This window comes from Nansenia antarctica, assembly GCF_963989245.1.
Source record: "Nansenia antarctica genome assembly, chromosome: 2".
Lineage (NCBI taxonomy): Eukaryota > Metazoa > Chordata > Actinopteri > Argentiniformes > Microstomatidae > Nansenia > Nansenia antarctica.
In genome coordinates, this window is record NC_137675.1 from 61,750,912 (window position 1) to 61,762,179 (window position 11,268).

The 11,268-nt window shown below is 44.5% G+C and overlaps 1 protein-coding gene across 2 annotated transcripts in view; it reads left to right on the forward strand.

The window, feature by feature from the left end:
• Window positions 1–2,319: 2,319 nt before the first annotated feature.
• Window positions 2,320–11,268, forward strand: part of abca3b (ATP-binding cassette, sub-family A (ABC1), member 3b) — a gene marked incomplete at its 3' end in the record, with an annotated part of 37,463 nt that continues 28,514 nt past the window's right edge. For both annotated transcript variants that reach the window (XM_080522441.1, XM_080522442.1), the window contains exons 1-3: window positions 2,320–2,399; window positions 7,923–8,193; window positions 10,521–10,648. In XM_080522441.1, the coding sequence (XP_080378567.1) occupies window positions 2,346–2,399; window positions 7,923–8,193; window positions 10,521–10,648 (453 nt within the window). In that variant the 5' untranslated portion in view covers window positions 2,320–2,345. The remainder of the gene's footprint in view (window positions 2,400–7,922; window positions 8,194–10,520; window positions 10,649–11,268) is intronic.

The window sequence follows — 11,268 nt, forward strand, 5'->3', positions numbered from 1 at the left end:
AAAACAAGCCTGCGGACTAGCTAATGATTGTGTTCTCTTCAACTCTCACACACACCAACACCACCGCACCAACAACGCTCATCACCTGACACAAGATCCACAACCAACCCAAGAGTATGACACACTGAAATAGCGCAGTAGATGGTCTAATGATTCTGAGTGATCTGATTTCTTGATAGACACCACATTTCTCATGTGGTTGCAGTGATTTCATAGCACCTCTTTAGAATGTAGTCTATAGTCATCCATGATTGAAATGTGATGTATCTGTGATCATGTATCATAACATTTCATGGAGGGGTGCATGCAAGCAAAGAAGCCAGCCAAAACCCCCCACAACTGGTAAGGTCACATGACGATAGAAAAAGGACAGATCACGTGATTCTATTTGTTGACGATCGTGGCTGCATTTGCACAATGAATACGGTGTTCATCCAACGGTGGTGCAATGTCATCGCCCCCCGTAGCTGAGATCTTGCTAGCAATATTCTACTTGGCTTTGTCTGCATAGGTCCTATGCCTCACTAATGCACCCTCGGTGGATTTAGTCAAGGTAGACGTGGAGGTAGTTCAATGTTATCGTTTTTAAAAAGGAGGAATTTCTAAGCCGACTGGACAGCCCATGAAGTTCACATAGCGAACCCTGCCTTTTGTAAGGTAATGTTGCCGACTGTTTATAACTATTCGTTTCATTATTCTCTTAAATTAGCTCTAGACTAGCTCTAAATAAATGCAATAACGTTATGCTTGTGTTATTTTAAGGACATTCCTTTCTTGTTCCCTTCATCCTGCTCCATCAGAATCTTAGGAATTGACAGGCAGGTTGTTCGTCCAATCATTTAGGCCCAGGGATATTATTGTGTGAAAAATGAGGAGACAGGCGGGCATAATTCCTTGAGAAATGGATACATCATCCACGTCAACGTAGCAAAATGGAGAAACAAAGTAGATCGTTCTGTTACATTTCTATCAATATTAACATCATCTCGTTTGAAGGTGTATTAGGCCTCCGTTTTCTAGATCTATTCCCGATAGTGAGTGGTTGTTGTCAAGGCTTAAGCTTGCCGTTCTTAGAAGCAGTCCATATTGCATTTTGTTGTTGCATTTGTCCACATTGCAGTATAAATTCCCATCATAACATATACATTATTGCAAAAACAAACAAACAAAAAAAACATTCTTTATCTCAAAGAAACATGTCTTTTTGTGAAAATGATGCTACGAAAGAGATTCCATGATGAATGATACCGTTTTTTTCTTTCAGAAGTTTGAAGTCATTACACTACTTAGATATAGGCCTACAGCACATGGACTTTGCATGATGACACCCTGCACTTGGGTTGAGATCATATGGCCTGTCTGAGATGTTACCCCCCCCCAGTTATGTGTCTTGAAATGACTGTAGCACATGATTTCCTGACCATGGGCTTAAAGCACAAAGGTTTATTCTTCATCTAAAGTAAAAGACATAATCTGATTGAGAGAGACTGAAAATAGAGATGCCTCATATTTCAAAGGAATGTGCCTGCTCTCACAGTTAGTGCGGTAGTTGGATAGATCCTTGTTAACGACGACTACATGACAGCTGTTGTCTTCTATATATGCAGTTTATTGTTGTATTCCAAGGCTAGGAAATATATCCAGTAGAACAGAAAGAGCTAGGCAATGGTACGGTTTCCCACCGAATAAGGGAGCTGTTCTGGATAAGGATAGTTAGATAAGGGCAGCCACATTGCATCCTTTGTCATCCACTCACGTCTGCCTGTGGAGTGTGGAAACAAAAACAAGCAGGTAGGCCTGTGCAAAGTGTAGGCTAACACGTCAAAATCAGACACATTTTTGGTAGCCTGTTCAACTGGTTTAGCCTCTGTGTGTATACACAGTGTTGTTGTAGCATTTGTGTTTTCCTCTTGTGTTTCCTTTACCCCCAAACCCCTGTTTGGTTCCATAACATACTGTCTTTCGTACTACACAGCCACGTCCTTGTTTTTTTTCCTCACACTGTAAATTCCCATTGCATAACTGGAATTAAGATTCGGATATTGTTTGACACGTACACGTCTTGAACAATGAACTAGCTTGGAACTGTGGCCAATGGTCACTCTCTGTTCCCTCTTTTGGTTATTTTTTTTAACATGTTTTATTTATGTTTCTATTATTGTGAAATGAAACCTTAGGTGGAGGTCAAATGCTGCTGTGGCTCTGGACTGACAGGATTGCTCAATTCTGGCCTTGATGATTAAACACACCGAAGGTGCCAGTAGTATCTATACCTACCTGAACATCTCACTCTGTCTGTCTTGCCAGGTCCTGTGGTTCTGGGCAGTCTCCACACTCCTCTCAATATGCCGATCGCACGGCAGTTTGGATTGCTCCTGTGGAAGAACTACATTCAGCAGGTGGGTGGGATATAGGGAAATTCATGCGAATGTGCAGTTACTCTGATCCGAAAGTTAAACTTGAACATTTGATATTCCTATCTGTTGTTGTGATCTAAACTTTATGGTTTTATTATTTAAAAGTAAGATACGGTTAGCTTTTATTTTATTTTATTTTATTGTCATCTGCATTTGCTTTACGTAATTAAAACAGGTCATGGCAGGACAAATTAAAAAACAAAAAGAAACCTACAGAAATCCTACATTCAATACAATGATGATGTATGGTTTTGTGTAAAGCGATATGGTGTACAGTACAGTAGAATGGTAAAATGTACAAGTCGTAGTGTGCATGTGCCTGGAGAATAGTCCATTTCCTCAGCTGCTACCATGATACAGTTTGACAGAGTGAGGGTCAAATCTTTATTTAAAAAAATCTTTATTCTACAGGGTGAGGACTGTAGAGACTAATGCATGGTAAATAATAAAACCTCAAATGTAACAAAAAGAGGAGCTGAAAGACTAAAGTAAAAGCACGGCTAAAAATGTCACATTAAGGTCGCACAATGGTTGCACAAAGGTCTTTTTGATGTTCAGGACAAGGGTATTGCTGTTGCACAACTTCACCTGACTGTTAACATTTTCCTGGTGTTTGACATCACTGTGGTTGTCCATAAAGGAACCTCAATATAAAGTTATTGAGGTTTGAGCATCCACAGACGTTGGTATAGTGGGTGAACTCAGGGCTGGTGAGCTCAGGAAACCCTGTGGTGAACCACAACTGTTGGGAAGTACAGTAGAGTGGGTTTTACTAGCTGTAGTCTGTTTGTTAGAAAAGCATGATACCAGTGAATGAGATTGGCATCTAGCTGTTTCATTTTGAGGAAGGGAATGTCTGGCTAGGAGAAGAATGTCTATTAAAGCTCTTGCCAAAGACATATTAAACACGTAACTTGATATGCATTACTAGCCTAACCCTTTCTCAGTCTATGCAAAACATCTCTTTGCACAAGTCAGTATTAGTGATATTTGAATGTTAGCCTACTTGATACTAGGAATGGCTATACGGTTTGTTGGTGTCTTTTGTTATTCAGTTTGCGTTTTAACCTCAAGAAATATGGTGGTGACCAAAGAAAGTGCTCTCTACCAAGAAAAGAAATGTGCAGTATAGCCTTTTGCTGTTTCAAAGGTCCTGACACAGTCCCAATGACTTTGATAGATCCTGTCCCAAGGTTGTCTTGACTTGGTCATATTTGGCGACCCCTTAGGATAAATAAGGAAATCAATATTTTCCAGATACACATTTACCTTTGACTTACAACATAGATGAGTCATGTGACAAGTTCATTCAACGGTTATATAATAACACTGAGCATAACACACGTGTTCAGGAGATGGATAAGCATACGACCTGCATTATCTTAGGAAAGACATACCCTCTACTAGAACTATCACTGGAATATCTTCCACGTGATATTTTGATACTATTTAAGTCAATTCCCTAATAGCCTTCAGGGGGTTGTAATGTTAGAATAGTGTTTGGTGTTTTGAAGCCCACAAATACCTGATATGGGCTTTGGCTCAATATCCATCAATTATACAAGTTGTGTACAGTTCCCCTATCGATATCTGAGAAGTAACCTCTGGGTGATATAGTAGGCCTGATATCATCAGAGTTCATGCAACATTGAAACTATAGATGGTAGCCAGAAACACATGGGGCTGGAATATTTACATATAGATTGAGATGGGAATTGTCATTGTTGTGTGATAAGTAAATAGATGTTTGGCTTCTTTCTGCTTGTACAAGACTGCTGGTTTGAAGTTGTTTTGTGTACAGTTGCATTGCTTTGACTTAAACCAATTCACAAATCTGGGATGGTGGTCGGAATGATGGTGTGGAATACCACACTGAAGTTGTGCATTCAGGAGTAACTGCTCCAATTCCCCCAGCATGCCTTGCGAATGTTGTTGCTCCATCACCCTTTACCCACTCCCACTGCTCCAGTTGTGGTTGCTAGGAGACACCATTTAGAGCAGGCAGGCTGTGTCTTGGCCCCTGTACAGATACTGGAGTCAGTTCATTGGAGGTCTATGTGAGGTGGCCAGAGTTTGACCTAAAAAAACCTTGGTCTGCAAGGTCCAACACAGGTCAGAAATACACAGAGCTAGGCTAACTGACAATATGACTACTGTAACAGAGCTGTGCTCAATTGTATTCTCTATCATAAGTAGTTAGTTGGAAAGTTGTTACATAAACAAACATAAACTTGCTCAGGTTGATTGTACAATAAAACGTATACATTAGTTAGTGGATATTAAAGAGGATTTAATACATATAATGAATGTGTGCTTATGTATTTGTTCTGGATATCTATTCCTTATAAAAGCATTCTGCAAGCTGATTGACTAGGCTGGTGTTTTGGATGTCTTTTGGCGCTTTTCCACTACAGGGCCGACCCGGGTCGACCCGGGTCGGCCCTGGTCTTTAGCCTTTCTCCACTGCCAAAAGTACCCGTGCCATTTCTGGTACCCGTGCCGGTTTTAGTTCTTGTTCGGGATGGGTAGCGAAAGGTACCAAAGGTACTTTTTTGCCAGGCTGCGTGTGACGTGTGACGCTGCACACCGTCGATTGGTCAATGGAAATCGTCATCCCATGTTCATAGATTTCTTCGCTAACCGACATTTTTAAATACCACAACAGATTTCGCTCTCGGAAAATGTCACTTACTATTTCTGTAATAACTTATTACGGTAATAAAGATTAGAAAAATGATGATAACCATCGTATTATCTATCATTTCAATGCATCATAGAACTTTTATTTACAACAAGCATAACAAAGAAATCGCTATTATGGCGATGTCCTGTGCCTATGCTGTTCCTCAGTCCAGCGCGCTTCATCATCCCCCTTCTAAAACCCCTTTCCATCCCTTATGTCATTTTATCAATGAACATTGTATTACTGTTATTTCAACATTTAAGCCTCTTTCACACATAGTTCCCTGTAACTTCAATGGAATCCCAAGCTGTGCCGTCCAGCCATTATCGCCGTTCACTCATGAGTCAAATGCCGGTAGATTTGCGTCTTGCTCCCTTTAACACATGTCGGCGTTTCCCTGGTTGCGAGATCTAAACTACTAGAACTGAAAGCGGCACGTAACATCCATATGCTGTATATATAAATAAATATATTTGACTACCAGCAAGACACCGGAGCACTCGTATCTATAACAAACGCAGAGATTGTATGAGCCCCGCGTCAGTCAGCCTTTCCGTAGAAATACATCGCTCCGCGTGCCCCCGCGGTGGCGTAGCGGTCTAAGCACTAGCCACTAGTGCAAGCTGCCCACCGGGGACTGGGATCGAATCCCGGTCTCGCCAGACCCGGATATGGCCGAGGCACACAGGGAGCGGCATATTGAGCGGCCGCTCCAGAGGGCGGTATAGGACTATTTCCGGACAAGGATCCGTCGCGCAACAGCGCCCCCGGGGTGCCGGAATAACGGTGCTGGGCTCGAGGAGCCAGTCAGCTAGTCTGCCTGGCGATCTCCTCTGGGGCTGCCGGCCACGGGGTCGTGCGGCGGATCCTACGCAATAGGCAGGGGATAATTGGATGCTAGGTTGGGTTCAATTGGATACCAAATTGGGTGAAAAAAAAAAATTACATCGCTCCGTTATATATCTAACGTTACATGTTTTAAGGCTGATCTGTGCATGATAGTGCTGCATTATGTTGATCTATTTATATCGATCTATTCTTGCCAATTCCTTATTACCAGTGGAAAGGGGGAAGGCTAAAACACTTTGAATGGAATAGATAGGACTTTCCGTTCAATGGAGGAAGCATGATACTCGCTCAGAGTTCATCTCGCTTTTCCCCCCGTTGATGTATTAAACAATCTAAGCAATCTAATCAGAGCAGTTGTTATTATGTAATATTATTGATGGATGTGCCATTTTTGATGGAGAGCAGTGAGCGGATGACTGGATGTGAGCATGTATTTGACTAATGCCGATAGATTCGCGTCTTGCTCCGAAACCGGAGCTGTCGGCGCCGACAGGATTTTACAGCGTCAAACTATCGTAATTCATGAACTATATGCCCAATCTAAAAAATTCAAACAGTTTCTGAAAGCAGAGAAGTTGCACTTTTTGAACAGTTGAACTTTTTTAGGCTTATTACGGTAGTTCACCAACAAAAAAAAGCACAGTGCTCAACGTGTCAGGAGAAATAAAAATAGAATCGGGGCTTTAACACATGTCGGCATTTCCCTGGTTGCGAGATCTAAACTAGTCTACTCGAACTGAAAGCGGTAAGTAACAGGCACTTAACGTTACATGTTGTAAGGCTGATCTGTGCACGATAGTGCTGCATTTTGACATAATTCTTATCGCTGTATACTGTTGCGAGCCGAGCCGAGCCGGTCAATGGAAAAGCGCCATTTCTGTGATGCAGTTTTTCAGGATCTTAGACCTATTGCATATGGCTTATCATAGCCTATATCGTACAGTACACTGTAGGTGCACAGACATTTCAGATGCCCCCCCCCCCCCCGGCCTTATTTCATTAAACATAGACTTCCTGCTCAGAGAGACTATCTACACAGCACCAGGCTCCTAGTCAGTGGCTGGCGTGGTGTTTAGCTTCCTGTGCAGTATTCCATGGAGATCAGAGTCCATATGGCTCTTGTCCCATTGACCATCTGAGAGGCGAGATAATATGAATCCTGTGCGAATAGGGCTTCCGTTGCTCTTCACTCAATCAGTCAACATGGAGAGGCCTCACATCCATTATGGCCAGAGGACCTGTGGAACACGGTGGCGGCTGTGGCTCACAAGGTAGAGCCGGGGTAGAGCCGGCGGCGGTTCGGTGGTTCGATCCCCAGCTGGCCACGTGTCGAGGTGTCCTTGGGCAAGAAACTGAACCCCAAATTGCTCCCAATGAGCAGGCCGACGCCTTGCACGGTAGCTTGCCAGCCACCATTGGTGTGTCAATGTGTGTGGGTGAATGGGTGAATGAGAGGCCATTGTAAAGCACTTTGGAATAAGGCGCTGTGCACTCCATTGAAACACCACCTCTTGAGTGCAGGCATTACATTGAATGATGACTTAATTCCAGGTTTGACAGATCCTAAGATTTGAACTGTAAATTGATGTATTCTCAACAGTAAATGGGTTAGGATAGCTCTCCCATAGCCTTGTGCAGTGTTTCCTCCTGTGCACATTCGAGACAAATTCATACCACGTACTCTGTCTGTGATCTACAATCCACTCCCACAGCACACTTGCGACAGAAATATGGAAGCAGTCATAAAACCTTCATGCTGCATATGAGTTACTTTAGAGAACCAAAATGTTCTGTCAGGCTCAACTAACCCATCTCAACACTCTCTCTCTGTCCCTCTTCTTCTATTTACTCTCCTTCTTTCCCTTGTTTCTTTTTTTCTTTTCTTCTCTCCTTATCCTCATCTACCTACCCTTCCACTCTCTCTCCCCATCCTCTCTTCTCCTCCTCATCCTCCTCCTATCCCCCCTATCCAGAAACGTCAGATCCTGGTGACTTTGGTGGAGATCCTCCTGCCCCTCCTCTTCTCTGCCATCCTCATTGTGCTGCGCCAGCGGGTGCCCTTCAAGAACTACCCCAACGCCACCCTCTATGAGAGCTTCTCTGTGGACAGCCTGCCCCCTCACCTCTTCCCATTCAAACATGAGCCCTACCAGCTGGCCTACGTGCCGGGCAACATCAGCGTGGTGCGTCAGGTGGCCGAGGACGTGCAGCACCTTCTGGGCGGAGTCAGATTCATCAGCTCAGGTAAGTGACATCGTTCCATTTCCTTTCTTCACAGGATTTAGGGTCGCATCCTATTGCTTTGGCTTTTAGCTATGGTGGCTAAAAGGTGTTATTGAAGATGATTGGTTTGAAGGTGACAGTTGTCACAATGGGGATGATGAACCTTTTCAGGGCAAGGATTCTGTGAGGACAAACTGTATGGGTCACTAAAAGAGGACCAGTGCTGCTGGTCCAGATGTGTCATGCAGTGAGAGGCCATCTTGTGGAGTGAAGATAGGGCCTGCCAAGCCTCTGTTCAGACAGTCTGCTGTGGGGTTGCAGAGAGGTGGCCCAGACCTAATTTCTTTGCAGGTTCCTGTGTCCAGCATGGATGCTAAACCAAATTCAAACCAGAATGCAAATTGTTTGGCACGAGTTGTTCAGCTGTAATGTTTTCATAACACTGTCTCAGTGAGAGTCTTTTGCTGGGTTCAAGTTCATTTTCGGGTCAATAACCTTGTGTGTGTGTCTGTGTGTGTGTGTGTGTGTGTGTGTGTGTGTGTGTGTGTGTGTGTGTGTTTCGAGCCACTCCTGGTCTGTGAAAGACGACCTCTCAGCTGACAGAGGCAGAGCTGATGAGCCAGCTTCTCTATAGGTCAAACTGGGCATAAGACTTTCCAGTTGGATTCACCCCACTTACCATACAATAACATTGGATGTTGCTACAGTATAGCCAATGACACTGCTGGCACCCAGCTAGTAAAACCAGTTCTACTGCCTAGATGCCATTGTAGGCTCACATACTGCAGCGACCTGAGCTAACCTAGGAATCCTGGTAAGAGATTCAGGAGATCCAGGAAGAGGCTGCTGTCCTCCCCCACTCTCCCCTGGGCCCAGCCTAATCCAGCTGGGAGATGGGAAGAGGAGGAGAGACCTTCATCCACCCACAGCCTGTTAGTCCGGTCCCAGAGGACACTCCCACCAGCCAGGCAGGTATAAAACAGATAGGCAGACAGCCAGGTCTGTGGAGCTGCTGTTGTTTGTTAAGCATGCACAGCACAGCGCGCGCACACTCACTCGCACACTCACACACACTCACACTCACACTCACACTCACACTCACACTCACACTCACTCACACATGCACACACACACACACTCACATGCACTCACACTCACACTCACACTCACACACTTACACAAACACTCACACCTGCACACACACACACTCACACCTGCACACACACACACACACACACACACGCACACACACACACACACACACACGCGCGCGCGCGCACACACACACACACACACACACACACACACACACACACACACACACACACACACACACACACACACACACACACACACACACACACACACTCACACATGCATGCACACAGCCAATAAGCCCCCTGAGATTACGGCTCTCACACTGAATTATTTAGATGGTCTCTGTGGTGAGAAGGCAGGGGGCAGGATGCGGTCGAACAGATGCTTAGGATGTCATGGCTTTAGGATTACATTCTCTAAACCATGTATGAAGTAGGCTTTTTATCGACGCAAGGCTGAAAAATATAGCCTACAGTAGAATTTCTACATTTATGTGCATGTGAAGTATGGTGGATCTAGGTGAAGTGTAGAAGTGCATTTGGGGTGAGCGCCTGAGGAGTGCTTGTTTATAAATACTGACGTGCTTTGGCACCAGCTTGTCATTGACCTGTTTGACACTGTATGCATGTGTGTGTGTGCATGCGAGCCCATACTGCGCCATGACCCAGGTTTGACTCTGATGCCAGTTTGTGATAGGCCGCCTACCTCCTCCTCCACACACTGCTCTGTCCACACCTCTGACTCCCGGTGGTCGTGATAACATTGCCAGGGTATGGGGGAACTCTGAGTGTGCTGGAGAAGCTAAATCAATAATCTAGGTGTTTGCCTATGGTTCTGGGTTTCAGTTGGTCAGGTTATTGGGTTGGAAGGTTGATTTGTTTCAATCCCCATTGCAGTGATGTGAGCACGTTACTGTATCAGATACTTAAATGTTGCTTTTACTTCGGCATGTTGAGATTTGCTGGCCTAAGTAAAGTGTGTGTGTGTGTGTGTGTGTGTGTGTGTGTGTGTGTGTGTGTGTGTGTGTGTGTGTGTGTGCTGTGTACTGTGGTGTGTGTGTTGTGTGCTGGTGTGTGTGTTATGTTTTTGACCTTTAGTGTATTTGATACAGTAACCTTGCAAAGACTCTAGCAGTTGTCTACAATAGGTTTTCAATGCTAGAATTTAAATCAACACGGTCAGATGCTTAGACTATAGTGTTAAAAACTGGTATAAGATGTGTGTGTGTGTGTGTGTGTGTTTGTCCACAGTGCGTGGGTTTGAGACAGAGGAGCAGTTTGAGGACTTTGTGAGGCATGACCCTCTGGCTGGGAAGGTCCTTGCAGCTGTGGTGTTTGAACACCCCTTCACCCACGACGATGAACCACTGCCTCAACAGGTAAGGAGGAGAGAGATAGGACTGGGTCTGAGGTGGAAGGGGCGGAGGGTAATTGGGAGCTTTTATGGTCTCAGGTGGGAAATATCTGAACTTTTGTAGAGACATATTATTTGGGATGGCTAAACCCTGGTCTTGAAAAGTGGAAAGATGTCATGCCATGAACCACACAGGTTTGTTATTGTAGAGGTGAATGTGGGCCAGTCGAAAGGAATATAACTCACTTTAAAGGGAGATTAGACCTGCATTTACAGTAACGTGTTTGCTGCACTTGGACCTTGAACCCGGATAGCCGGTTGAATGAGCTCTTTGTTTACATTGGTGAAAGAATCATTATCTCACTTGGCAAGCATAATTACTCTGTAAAAACTATAACCCTGGCACACTGAAATCCAATCGAAACACCCCAGGCCTATTAAACACTTACCCCACAGTCATTACCGCTACTTACCCGTTTAGAAGACGGTCAGGGAGAGAACAGAGATGTCTGGCAGGGTTAATACTGTGAAGTCTCCACAGGAGCCTTGGAAGCAGTAGTCTGACATGTTTATTAGCCGCTAGTCTATCTGCTGCCCACTCTGGGCCTCTGAAGGGTTGGGATAGAGCTTCACTCTTAAACTGCA